The 14,721-nt window shown below is 43.8% G+C and overlaps 1 protein-coding gene across 1 annotated transcript in view; it reads left to right on the forward strand.

The window, feature by feature from the left end:
• The window catches only part of LOC147268842 (SH3 and multiple ankyrin repeat domains protein 2-like), a 256,844-nt gene that overhangs the window by 62,754 nt on the left and 179,369 nt on the right, over positions 1-14,721 (forward strand). The window contains exon 2 of the mRNA XM_086223330.1: positions 12,418-12,645. Coding sequence (XP_086079456.1) covers positions 12,418-12,645 — 228 coding nt within the window. The remainder of the gene's footprint in view (positions 1-12,417; positions 12,646-14,721) is intronic.

Raw genomic sequence — 14,721 nt, forward strand, 5'->3', positions numbered from 1 at the left:
TTCTTGATGGGGGCACAGTGAGGACCACTGCTCCACCGGGCCTCCTTGATGCTGGGAATCGAAAAATATTATTTTATCTAGTTGAACACAATGATATCTCGTGATTAATCACCATATTAAAACACTGGCATGGAGGTGGGTTTTTGGGGTGGGAGGTGAAACAAAATGTTTGGTCTTGGATTAGAGAAATGTCTGAAAGCTGGCTGAGGAATCAGTTTCATAACTTTGTTAGTAACATCTCTGCTTTGATGATTTGTCCATTAGAATCTAAGGCAACATGTCTCAGGATGCTTGGCGTCCTCACTTGTGTCTGATCCGCGACAGCGTGTGGAAAGCTGAACTTCTGCTTGGTCATGAGAGGCTCGCTGAACCTTCAGCTCCACTGTAGGTTAACCAACCAATCGTGGAGGTTCAGGGTGATAAAACTCGGGGTTGAAGACATGCAGAACATTTCACAATAAGGTTCACAACCTGGCACTGAATCCTGGCACTGTTAGTGGGAAAGGCCTTTACGTTAACAGGAGTCTTATATGGCTCTTGGCAATCAACCTGGGATTCTTCTGTGAGCTTGAAGGAGGAAGTAGCTGGCAAACTTCACAAAATGTGAGGTTTCCTGATTAAATACTGGCATTAATGCATTAATGTTCCCAGGACCAAAGCTAGTAGAGTACAGCAGGTACACCTAGTTTTCTGGTGCGTGCATGTGTGTGTGTGTGTGTATGTGTGTGTGTATACCAGTTAATACCTGCAGCATTGTTTGGTTTTTGGGGCAGCAAATTTAAAACAAGGTAATGGAGGGATAATTTCACTTGTCTGCAAATCTGTCTACTCTCTGTGTCCCTTGTGACTCTTATGTGACGCTCAAAGAAAATGCTCGTTGGGTAGTAAGTGGAACTGCCGTGTCTGGAGATTCTACCTGGAAGAAGATGAAACCACACCTAGATGTTGAAACAGCAATAGAAGTTTTATAAACCATTGGAAAGCAGCCAGTTTGTCTGGGAACAAATAATTAGAGTGTGAGAAGTTTTTAGAGCAAAGGTTGTTATAACAGCTGCGTGTATTGCTGTTGCTCTGCCTCCCATTTTGACCCTGGGGGCAGGCATGCTGTTGATATATCCGACTAATTAAACAGTCTTTATTAAAAATGGAAGAGATGTGTTCCCTGACTAAGTGGCCGCGTCTCCAGGGACGATCACAGCCATGAAATGCTTGTGCAGAAGTAGGAGGATTTGGAGGCTTTCGAATTGCCGTGTGTGTTTTGATCAATGCAAATCCTCACGGAGATTTGCATGATTTAACAAGATGATTGAAAACAAAAACATTGATGTTGATGCTATGATCAGTTGAGCAGGGACAGTGAGGCAGTTAGGATGTCACAGTTGCCTCTGGTGTGATGATAGAGGACGAGCTCTTCCTCCTGGGCTTGTCATCTCTCTCTTGCATCTTTGCTCACATGTCACTGCCTGCAAGTCTCATTATTGATGTTCAGGTTTTGGGTTATTGAGACCCTGGTCGTCCATAACTGCCACTGTATTATGAATGATATGATCTTATGTGGGCGGCCCGGTGGAGCAGTGGTCCTCACTGTGGCCCCCAGCAAGAAGGTTGTGGGTGGAGCCCCGGCTGCAGCACGGGGTCTTTCTGGGTGAGTCTCCATGTTCTCCCTGTTCCTGCTGGGTTCTCTCTGGTACTCCAGCTTCCTCCACAGTCCAAAGACATCAAGAGGGGACTAGGTTAATCCAGACTCTAAATTGACCGTAGGCGTGGCTGGGAGAGCCAATGGTTGTCTGTCTGTATGTGTTGGCCCTGTCATGGACTGGTGACCTGTCCAGGGGGAAGGCTGCTGGGATAGGCTCCACCCCCCAACCTCAACAGGAGAAGAGGAGGAACATGGAGGGATGGATGGATAGAGGGATGGATGGATGGATGGATGGATGGATGATCTTATGTGTATTATACGATTGTTATATTTTATTTTTGGCTGGACAGGTGGGACATGCGCTAGAAGTGGGTTTGAATAGCTGGTGGATCAAGACCCAGTGGTGCTGTGGTTGGGTGATGGAGTCTCTCATTGGCTGCTGCCCTTTCAAAATGAATCAGTGCAAAGTGATGTACAACAGTGCAGTGCTCTCATCCCACAGGTGTTTTTTTGAAAGGTATATATACATAAAGTTTATTTCTATGATATACTGATCAAACCTACAGGTCCTTTCAGGATAAATAACCTGCTCTCGTGATCCCCTGAAGCACATGCTGATTGAACAATGTTGCATTGGGTCTAGAATAATAAGCCCCTGGTATTAAATTCATGGCCAATAACAAGTTGGAAGGAAAGATCAATTTTCATTGTGTTCTTGAATGTAACACCTATACATTTACCAAGAGCAGAGTACCACGTATGACCAGGACAAATTTGGAAAAGAGAGCAAGGAAAGAAGAACGTTCACTCAGGTGATAAACAGGATCACCCAGTGAATTTGAGGCTGCTCGGAGCCAATATTATACCAGAGGTGGACTCGTAACCTTACTGATGCAAAGGAGAGGGAGCTACTGGACTTCTGTCTGTGACACCAACAGTTAAACTGGGCTGGGTTTTTTTCTTGGCATTCCAGTAAAACCCCAGCAGTGTTCATGGTGGGGTGCAGGGGAGCTTTACCAACGCTCATTAAGCAAACTTTTAACTCCTGCATTTCAGGGCTCACATCTCCTAGAAACATTTGAACAATGCTCGGTCCTGGAAAGTCCTTGATATGGTTTCCAGTTCCTCCGCCTACACCCGCTGTTGCTAGGCGATCAAGCTTTAACCCGTTTCCTCCTTTGTGAGGGTTAAAAGGCTGCAGATGTAACCTTTAGAAAAAGTGACACCACAACCTTTCATGGATGGAGCAACAAAGGTAAAAAGCAAGCTTTGTTCTTGTTGCTCGCTGGGTAATTGTGAGGTATGATTCCATTCTACAGGAAACAGCAGAATCCCAGTTCAGCAATGAAGAATGAAAGGAAGCAATAAACCACATCTGAAAATCTGATTTTATCACCCTGTTATACTCCATACTGTTGGGAATACTTGATCTTTTTTTTTTTAATTCTGTAATTGTGTTGATTTTACCACAATGTTTCTCAATCTGGCGCCTACTCAAAATATGACACTTTAAAAAACTGTGTTTCATTGGATATTTGACAAACAATGACAACATTCAAAGCTTGTAGAGCTAGAAATGACTCATCCTCATTTCCCAGCTATTGTGGACTGGTGATTGTATCTGAACATGTCAGCCTGGAATCGATGGGCGTACTTCACAACTGGCGCCAAACGACTGGACGTGTCCTGCTAACACCTCTGATCACTCAGAAGTCTTTTGAGTCAGTTGTATAGAAATATCCCGACTTCTAGATGCAAGAATGTACAGGCATGAATCCTGGATCAGCTGAGGTCGTTGTGACGGGTTGTCAGGAATGGGCCAGACTCTCTGCAGTCATAGAAACACAGGGATTGCATAGGAGAGTGCAATTGTCATTGTGTCTGTCTATTATACATCAGTGATGTATCCTACGATGTCGCTTGTGACATCCATCATTGAGCCATCACGACCACACACACACACACACACACACACACACACACAGAGTATACTGATATGTTCACAAGCAGCAACACTCACACTCAGAGTGGCTTCACGGTTGTCAGTCTGGTGACAACAACGAGCCACAGCGATCATCTCCATTCGACTAACAAGCTCATTATTTGTCTCTCATATTTGGCCTTCCAGCCTCACAGAAGGGAAACCTCCTTTGTTTCCAGCAGAGAATATGTGAAGGGTGACCTATGACCCCTTTGTTTTACTGAAATCTAACAAGGGTTCATATATCAGCCCGTATGGACATATTTTGATGTTCCCGACATGTTAATGTTCCAAAATAATCTCTATATTTTCCATATGAAACCAACAGAGAGCACTGACTACACTCTGCTTTCTAACAGCGTATCTGAGTGAATATTTTGGAGAATCACTGTTATTAGTATCTATTAGAAAGGCTTGATGGAAACAGCAAAATTAAAAAAAAAAAATTCACCATGAAAGTTTTTGGTCATATTTGAGGTGTTTTCTGACATACATACCCTCGGGATGTAGGGGCACTGAGGGGGCAGCTCCAACCCCGCCCCCAGTGGCTGTACCCACTTGCAACACCTGAGGGGGTATAGATGTACGTTGTTGGACGTGCATTGGCTGGTCTAATGCACACCGTCTTCATCCCGCTGGATGCTCAGTAATCCACAATCACGTAGATTTGAGCTAAACCGACGAATCCCTCCGGTTTGGTGCTCATTCACCGTCGCACTCAACTGGAAGTATCGTAGATTGTCTTTGTGCTTGAGAGTTTGCAATCTTACATTTTGGGCAGCTTTGCTGTTTCAGCTGTTAGGCTCCAATAACTTCAAGCTAAATATACGTGGCTGGCTCTTTCTTCATCCTGGAGTCACGAAGACGCAATGCAGGAGGTGAAAAAACACCTCGGTTTACTCAAGACTCCTGTTTTGTGAGTACTTGTAGCGCAAAAAAACACTTTTTGTATGAAGTATCTCTTTTAAGAAAATGAAAGTCTCAAGTACAACTCGTGTCCAGGGCAGCTCTTCCAGCGGGAACAGATGTCTTGATGCTATTAACACGTCAGGAGATGTGTGAGGGTGTAGAAGGACCTGATGGTTGAGGACGTGATTCCTCACAGAGAGCCCTTTCTTTTTAAAGCTGGGTCTGTCAGACTTGCTGCTACTCTTGGTTCATGTTTGTCCTCTGCATCAGTGTCACAACGAACCTTTTCCTGCTGACCTACTCTCTAAGTGTGTTTGGATTCCATGACACGGGGTCCACTGACATTATGCTGCTAACATGGCAGCAGTTTTCGTGGGTCTTGTTTCAGTAATTCATGGCACCATGGTGAGTCACTCACTTAACAGGAATGTATCATTAGAAGAGAGTGCTCTCCTGTGGTTGAGCTGTAATGAGTCTGTTGGTTAATGCTCTCCTGCACTGCGAAGACTTGCCTCTGTGTGAAGTACAATTTGCTTGGAGGTGAAAGAACTTTGAATAGGAAATTGAATCATGCTGCCATGACAGAAAACTATCGGGGAGTCTGGATGGGAATTGATAAGCTTTTATTAATAACAAGGGCCGACACAGAACTACATTTATCACTGTTGTCATCTTTCATTGTCATTCCCTCCTCTCCTCTATCACCCAACCTTGTTCCCAGCAGCATTTCCTGTATCTCTGGGTATTTGGTGGGGTTCTGCAGTGGTCAGCTGTCAGAAATGCTGCCCTACTCAGAAGAAAACTGACCAGAAATCTGATCTCTTGATGCTGCATAGTTGTTAGGAGCTAAACTAACAGCGCTCTTTTGTTTGTGCTGCGTTGTACATCCAGCACTGCCTCTGCCCTCCCATTGCATGCATGGGCTCCTGGCTTGTTGGTGTCATCGGTGTCCTCTAGTCAGCTGATGCTGGCTGGGTCTGGACCGTTGATTGTCTGCTGATATCACAGGGATGTGAGCTGAGCTTGACTTCATGGCCCACCTGAACCAACACTGTGCTCCTTTTTGAGGGCTTTTGGTTCCAAACCTCCGAATTGCTGCCAGATTCGAATATTTGCTGTTGAAGTGCTTTTCAGTGGGGCCCCACCGACATGACATGTCTGAGCCTGGTACTGATTCAAGAGCAGGAACGATCCCTGATCACGTGTGTAACTGAGGCTCAAATAAAATTCTAAAACCTTGCTATTTTCAGTGTGAACCAGTTTTGTATTGATGAGAACATGCAATATTTTATACAAATAACCTTCTTTACTTCAAAAACAGCATTGCACATCTTTTTTCTTGTCATCCTGCTTAAGTATCTTGAACAATGACACAAACTCAACTCAAGCAAACCAAAAACAAAACAAAAGGACTTAAAAATACACATCTGTGCACTGCTGTTGTTTTCTCTGGTTGTGGAACTGCTGCGGCTGATACCAAAGTTGTGATTGGATGGAGCGCGAACTGGCATCTCGAGGGGATTCCCTCTCAAAGAGAACATAAAATACCAGTGGTGCTGCCTTGATATGAGCGACTGCAACATATTGGAAGCACGTATTCTGTTCTTAGGACTTGCAGCACGTGTGCTGGCCTTCCAGGGGCTCAGTGTACCACAATATTCTATTTCTGCTGCAGACATTTACACAGGAGAGAACACTGCCATCCTCCTCCCTCACTCCCTCTCTATCTAGCTCTCTCTCTTTCACTCACACACACACACACACACACACACACAAAACTTGTGAAAATCTAAGCAAATTACTGTGTTCATTTCTGAACTCTGCGTAGTCTCTCTGGTACCTAAAGATTTAGAGTCTCCAAGAAAGTCTTTTCATCTTTTCAATTATGCTGGCCAATGAAGTGAAGGACTAATGTGGAAAAAAGAATGTGGAGATGACAGAAAATGGCCTGGTTACAATGGGCACGTGTGTGTGTGTGTGTGTGTGTGTGTGTGTGTGTGTGTGTGTGTGTGTGTTAAAGTGGAGGCAACAAAAGACACTCTCACACATTTTCACACATTTACTCCCATAAAAGAAAGTGGAGGTGCTTGGACCCAGTAAGTGTGTTTCAGCTGCAGAGGAGTTCTCCTGTCTCCTGATGTGACGCCGCTGCGCTGAAAGATGCCACCCAAAAGGGAAGCTGCTTTCTTCACGCTGATTTTATCAAGTAAAGTTTAAGTACCTCCACATACCAATATCCAAGTACACCAAATACTGTATATGATATGTGCTTGTTGTGTACTGCAATGTCCTACTTGGGTACAAATTAAACAGACTACATGCACGGCGTCAAGCTTTTGCATTTGAATTCACAACCACGCTAGAATTTACATGTTGCTCAAAACTGACAACTCAAATGTGAATCAGCTTTGGCCACAACGTGAGTCGTGGCACATGAGTAGTTTTCACGCACTCATACACCCCCGGGCGTATCAGCTTACCGGTTGAAAAATATGGGTGTGAACAGTTTCAGCTAATAAAAAGTTAAGAAAGGCATTGAAGAAAATGTACGTGCTTCAGGTGTGAAGGTCCTGACAGGAGGAAGACTGATCACGAGTCACAGATTCCGTTTCTATCTTGTCACACATTTTAAATCAGTTTTTATCCTCATCAGGAGGCAGAGGTCAGATCCAGTCACGCACACAAGTCCCGAGTCAACTTAGGTCAAGTCAAGTTGCTCGATTTACTGTTGACATTTGTACTTATTTCCTTTCCTCTGCTTTAACCTAAATTTACTTGATTTAGGTTTTTAACTCGTATTTACTCAGATTTAAACCATATTTACATTTACATAATGTTCCTGTTTATGTGACTTTGTATTTCAACTGGAAACATGTAAACTAGCAGAAACTCAGGACATTCTGACGTTGCTCTCACAGGCCTCAGTGTTCACGTCCACAATCTGCAATGATCTGATCGCCCTCCTCCATGGGTTCAGCTGCACCAGCTTTTCACCCTGATGGTCAGTTTTGATCAAGCTAGCTAAGCAGGACATATCCTGGATCAGTTAGCTTGCCTCATACAGGCCACAGAACAGACTAGAGATTGGACTGTTGAGACGAATGAAGATACAGTCAACAGATTCAAGAGCGGTGATGGGATGAATGAGCTGATGAAAAGGCAGAGCAGGTGACAGGTGGACTAGCAGGTCTGCTCAGAGGAAGAGGACGTGCTCAGAGTCCAGCTGCCGATAAGCCAAGAGCACCGACTTTGGATCGCATCTTTGGCAGATTCAAGAAGTTGTTTTAGTTCTCAGTTGTGTCTTTTGTCTAAAATACAAGGGTATTCAGGTTAGAGCAGCAGAACATTTCAAAAACCAAGCAGATTCATCTACTTGAAATCTTCTGTTGTAAAACAACTAGTGGCGCCCTTCTGTCCTTCCTGACCACTGTTTCAGTTGTAGACCTGTCCTGCTATTACCCTCCTATGATTCAGAACACTGTTTTTCCAAAATGAGCGTTTAAATCACAATGATTCTCTTTTTATAGCAAAATATTCACACTTACCATGGCACTTACCATCCCAGCATTTAATCATCATCTTGACCCCGTTACTGCGTAGAAACTAGTGCAATTATACCCATGAGACGTCCAGCACACGAGTGTTGGTGCCAGTTGGCAGGAACCTTGTTCTCCAGCATGAGTGGAAAGAATGAATCCATTTGTGCCCCATTCTCTGTCTGCTGGTCCCAGGAAATCACACAGGAAATTACATGTTGTCCTTTGTATGACTCTCAGTGTTCAACACAGAAACTGACTAATTCAGAAATAACACCAATAACTGCACATCACTAGCACCCACAATCTCAAGGTCCGATTCACTCCAGGTATTACTCTATAGGAGTAGCAGCTCACCGTTGCTCTGTGTCTGGTTGCCATTTTCCATGTGGGACAATTTAAGAATTGGATTTGCATCATGAACAACTTGAAGCCTGCCAGGTGCTAAACCGGACAGATGAGGCACAGAGACTTTCTTCAAAACCCAAAGCAAAGAATTCAACCTTGAGGATAGAAACTGTGTCCTTTTCTGGATTTAATGTCCTCCCCTGTGAGTGCTGTTGGTGTTTCAACTCCATGAAAGACTGTAGAAATGTCAGAATCTGAAGTGGAAGAAAAAAAATCATACATGGGGAAGTTGAAAGGGGTGATATTATCATTATTATTAATATTTCAATTTTATTTTTTTGTTTATTTATTTTTGACAGTCTTTCATTTGCGTTCCAGTCTTAAATATATATATTTACAGGTGCCGTGACTTTGCAGGTCAGCTGATGCATGTCCCTTCCTGTGTGACCAGATTGTGGCCACACAACATCTGGAGGACTTACTGTTATCGTGCACGTCTGAAGATGAGCTAATATTCCACTCTTCCACTAACAACCAGAAGCTTTTGACTCTGGGGTTTGGGAAGTGGACTTCGTTTGCAGTGAAGCTCGTTTGCATGGATGGGAACTGCATTTTGCTCAAGATAAATCCATAGGTCCTCACTTAAATAAATGCAATGGGCAGCTCAGCTTGGACTGAATTTGTTTTTGTTTTTTTTTAAACAATGGATGTTTTCAAGTCAATTTCTTAGGAATCATTTTCTTGTTTGGTAGGGTAGATAAGTGACAATGAGGTAGGTAGTTGACCGCTTGGTTGGTGAGTGATAGCTAGGTAGGTAGGTGGCAGCTAGGTAGAAAGTTGGCAGCTGGGTGGTAGTTAGGTGACAGGGAGATGGTTAATAACTAGGTAGGTAGGTGACAACTAGAAAGATGAATGATAGCCTGGTCGAAAGGTGACAGCTGGGTAGATAGGTGGCAGCCAGGTAGGTAAATTGTGGCTAGGTATATAGTTGACAGCTAGGTAGGTAGGTGACAACTAGAAAGATGAATGATAGCCTGGTCGAAAGGTGACAGCTGGGTAGATAGGTGGCAGCCAGGTAGGTAAATTGTGGCTAGGTATATAGTTGACAGCTAGGTATATAGTTGACAGCTAGGTAGGTAGGTGACAACTAGAAAGATGAATGATAGCTTGGTCGAAAGGTGACAGCTGGGTAGATAGGTGGCAGCTAGGTAGGTAGGTGACAACTAGAAAGATGAATGATAGCCTGGTCGAAAGGTGACAGCTGGGTAGATAGGTGGCAGCCAGGTAGGTAAATTGTGGCTAGGTATATAGTTGACAGCTAGGTAGGTAGGTGGCAGCTAGGTAGGTAAATTGTGGCTAGGTATATAGTTGACAGCTAGGTATATAGTTGACAGCTAGGTAGGTAGGTGACAACTAGAAAGATGAATGATAGCTTGGTCGAAAGGTGACAGCTGGGTAGATAGGTGGCAGCCAGGTAGGTAGGTGGCAGCTAGGTAGGTAAATTGTGGCTAGGTATATAGTTGACAGCTAGGTAGGTAGGTGGCAGGTAGGAAGGTAAATTGTGGCTAGGTATATCGTTGACAGCTAGGTAGGTAGGTGGCAGCTAGGTAGGTAAATTGTGGCTAGGTATATCGTTGACAGCTAGGTAGGTAGGTGGCAGCTAGGTAGGTAAATTGTGGCTAGGTATATAGTTGACAGCTAGGTAGGTAGGTGGCAGCTAGGTAGGTAAATTGTGGCTAGGTATATAGTTGACAGCTAGGTAGGTAGGTGGCAGCTAGGTAGATAAATTGTGGCTAGGTATATAGTTGACAGCTAGGTAGGTAGGTGGCAGCTAGGTAGGTAAATTGTGGCTAGGTATATAGTTGACAGCTAGGTATATAGTTGACAGCTAGGTAGGTAGGTGACAACTAGAAAGATGAATGATAGCTTGGTCGAAAGGTGACAGCTGGGTAGATAGGTGGCAGCCAGGTAGGTAGGTGGCAGCTAGGTAGGTAAATTGTGGCTAGGTATATAGTTGACAGCTAGGTAGGTAGGTGGCAGGTAGGAAGGTAAATTGTGGCTAGGTATATCGTTGACAGCTAGGTAGGTAGGTGGCAGCTAGGTAGGTAAATTGTGGCTAGGTATATCGTTGACAGCTAGGTAGGTAGGTGGCAGCTAGGTAGGTAAATTGTGGCTAGGTATATAGTTGACAGCTAGGTAGGTAGGTGGCAGCTAGGTAGGTAAATTGTGGCTAGGTATATAGTTGACAGCTAGGTAGGTAGGTGGCAGCTAGGTAGGTAAATTGTGGCTAGGTATATAGTTGACAGCTAGGTAGGTAGGTGGCAGCTAGGTAGGTAAATTGTGGCTAGGTATATAGTTGACAGCTAGGTAGGTAGGTGGCAGCTAGGTAGGTAAATTGTGGCTAGGTATATAGTTGACAGCTAGGTAGGTAGGTGGCAGCTAGGTAGGTAAATTGTGGCTAGGTATATAGTTGACAGCTAGGTAGGTAGGTGGCAGGTAGGAAGGTAAATTGTGTCTAGGTATATCGTTGACAGCTAGGTAGGTAGGTGGCAGCTAGGTAGGTAAATTGTGGCTAGGTATATAGTTGACAGCTAGGTAGGTAGGTGGCAGCTAGGTAGGTAAATTGTGGCTAGGTATATAGTTGACAGCTAGGTAGGTAGGTGGCAGCTAGGTAGGTAAATTGTGGCTAGGTATATAGTTGACAGCTAGGTAGGTAGGTGGCAGCTAGGTAGGTAAATTGTGGCTAGGTATATAGTTGACAGCTAGGTAGGTAGGTGGCAGCTAGGTAAATAGCTATGTAGAAGCTGAGGGTGGCAGTCAGGTAGGTAAGATACCCATGAGCCTCAGTTGGTTCAGCAATTGAGAAGAAGACGCAGGGGACAAATGAGAACTGTAGCCAGTTCACATTTTGGGATCAAACAACCAACACAGACAAACCTGAAAATGAAGTGCTCGTTCAGTACAACTGGAATGATGTATTTTGTAATTTCCCCCAGAAACAATGATGTCCATTAGTTCCCTCTGCCAAAGCCAATGGGATTTGGACACTGGAATGGAACGTTATAAGAATCTTTCCTACGGCTTTCTGTTAATTCTAATATTCTTACTGAAAAATTTGTTTTTTACACAGTAAAGGACATCTTTTATTCCTCAGTCTCAAAGACTTTAATGTTACAAGAACTAGAACAAATTTCTGAAGCAAGGAGTCACAGTTCGCCTCCATGTTTGATTCTTGTGAGTTGTGGACGACAACATTTCATGTGGCCCATTGTTTATTTGTCCTCTAAAAGTGTAATCCTTAGATAAGTTTGTGATTGGATACCCCCTTCCCCCAAAAAATCATATTTTGTTCAGCTGATTAATACATCAAACTGTCAGGTCGCAAACACTTTCTTTAGACAAAGAGCAGCCCTTGGTCAAGGATTCTGGAGGAATTGTATACATTTCCGTTTGGAAATGTTTGACGCCACAGAAGCGGCGAGGCCAGTGTCGCTGCATGATTACTGAATGATATTGAAACACGAGATTTTACACACAATTTTAGTTATAAATTCTGATTTTTTTAATGTCTTCACTCCATCCAAGTCACACATGAGAGCACAGCAGTGACTGATGAGATGTTACTTGGTTCATTTTGTGATCCATAAATCACGTCGACACTTCAGTCTGCTTCATTTTTAGGACAGAGGTCATGTGATTGTATTTCTTTCAGGGGTGGTTTTCACCCTTACACTCACATATGGTTCATTCTTAATGAGGCGAGACCCTTTTGTGAGGATGTGTGGTCATACTTATTCCTCCGGGAGATCATTGTTGCAGCCTGCATGGACACAAAACACAAGGATAAAATGGCAAACTAATGAGCACCATCTTTGAGGTCACTCTGAGGGGTATAAAGGCATCTGATGGGAGCAGGGGGAGTCCCACATTGAATATCTACCTTTTACAATAAACTATTTGAGTTTGTAGTCGTCTCACTGTTTTTCTATTCTTGTCTGACCCAGCTGAATCTGCAGGGCCTGATGACGATGACCCGAAGCCCCACTTCCAGTGAGGATGAGATGGCCCAGAGCTTTTCCGACTACTCCGAAGACTGTGCCTCTGACAGCTCCCGTGAAGAAACCATCTACGAAACCATAAGGGCCACCGCCGAGCCATCACAGAACCGCATGGACGACATCCATACTAACTCACTGGTCATCCGTATCGTCATCCCTGACCTGCAGCAGACGGTGAGCAACAGGGCTAGAGATGGGGAGCGTGGTGATCCCTGTGTGGGAGTCCATGTGAAATATCCATTAGAACTGTGTGCCAGCACTAAGATCGAAGTATTGATTTCTCTCTGGACATCTTTTGTTTGATAACCTGATGAAGTATTACAGCTGGGTATCATTTGGCTTTCCAATACCGGTGCTAAAATGATGCTTTTAAATGTTGCTGGTGTCTGAACGGACAAATTTGAAGGGAAATGAAAACAGAAGATGATGTGGATGACAATTAAATTTACTTTTTTTCATTACTAAGGCATATTGAGCAACATGTGTCTTAAAATACAAAATGCTATTAACACGATTAGCCTTAATTGCCATTTTTGACAAATTTCAAATTACTAACATGAGGAAAGGCTGCTGTCATCAACATTAGTCATCTCACCTCCAGGAATCCCCCACACGAAAGTAGTGTGGACGCAGTGCGTCCCTCCACTATAACCGTATTCTGTGATTCGTGTCCTGCACCACCAGACTGGCATGTTTCCCTTTTACTCTTACTGCATGTAACAGTGGCGGAATCGACCTTCCTGATGAATGAAGCCACACTTTTAATCATTTTCCATGAGGCATTTTTCCATGTTTAGGTTAGCAGCTACTAGCCAAGTGAACACTAAGCTAACCATCACCTGCTGCCTTCGGAGTGTAGCTGTTATGATTTTTACTTCTGTGACCTCGCACAAGATTCTTCCACTCACTGTAGTGTCTGTTTTGAAATACCGGAGGGCAACATTGGACTGCTCACTTGTTGGTACCTGGACTGTATTGGTACAAAGTTCTGGTGCTCATCCTTGGGATCCATGTTTGAAAGATTTTTAACTTAATCATCAGCATGCCTCCGATGTTGTTTCAGACCAATCTACGTTGTAGACAGTTACTTGTTGAACGCAGATCCTGATCTATTTGAACCAGAATCCACTGAGGGGGACCTAAAGGTTTTGAAAGTCAAGGGGGTAAGATGGAGGTATGCTAGCCTGCCCCCCCCCCCCACGCTACTATTCATTGTGCTAAGCTAACTAGGACTCAGCTGGTCGCTGTGGGTCTCAGCTCCCTGTTTCAGCACTGAGGAGAGAAGGGTTTCTATCCTCTTGTCAGGATTTGAAGACAACAGACAATGAGAATAATAGTGTTTTTCTTTGGGAAATGAAATGTGGGTGTGCTCCAGGACACGTAGGCACATAATGAACATTTCTTGTCATTTAAATTCCATTATGAAAATGTTTCCCTGGAATGATAACCTTTCTTTCAAACTTTAACATACCCTTATTATTCCATTTCCTGTATGAGTAAATAACACATGAAGATTTGAATGACTTATGGCTTACAGGGGAGGCAATGCGCGAGGCACAGGCAGCGTCTAGATTATGTGCTTACATATCTTTCATTCATTTCCATTTTCTCATAAAGACTTGGTGAGCTCAGACTACCGGGATTTGTGAGGCTCCTTTTCCACTGATAACAAGCAGTGGTGTGTGGGCGCCATGTGGGGGGCTGATAAAAAGACATGGTATAGGACAGGGGCTTGTATTGATGTGGCTTTTCCAGGAAAAGTCTGATTGTAAATATATGTGGCGAAATATGTCGCAGTTTTGTTGAAGAGTAACGGGGGGGAGAGTTGGTTGTGTAGCCGCAACATGATTCCATGCTGCACAGCACAAGATGGGGCCTGAACTTGGGAGCTTCTCTGAGCTGACAGTCAGTAAAAACAAGCACAGTACAAAGAAATCTGTGTAGGTTCTCATTCATCCAGGTCATCGTAGATCGAAGCGAAGTAAAATCTGGTCAACTCTCATCCGAGAGAGGTGAAACGTCTTCAAGATAAACTTACGTCCAGTTGACCAGATTTTACTTCGCTTCGAAGTACAAAGAAATCTTGATCAGTGTTGGAATCTGATTGGTCGATGACTTGAACATCTGTTCTCTTATTTATTCCACGTGCTTCAAACCCTGACATCTGAGCCCGACTTTTACTGGTGGAGAATCTTTCAACGGTTTGTCCATCCATCCATTTTCTATACTGTTTATCTGATAAAGGTTGTG

This window comes from Aulostomus chinensis, chromosome 2, assembly GCF_037954235.1.
Source record: "Aulostomus chinensis isolate RoL2024-O1b breed Wild chromosome 2, RoL_Achi_v1.0, whole genome shotgun sequence".
Classification (NCBI taxonomy): Eukaryota; Metazoa; Chordata; class Actinopteri; order Syngnathiformes; family Aulostomidae; genus Aulostomus; species Aulostomus chinensis.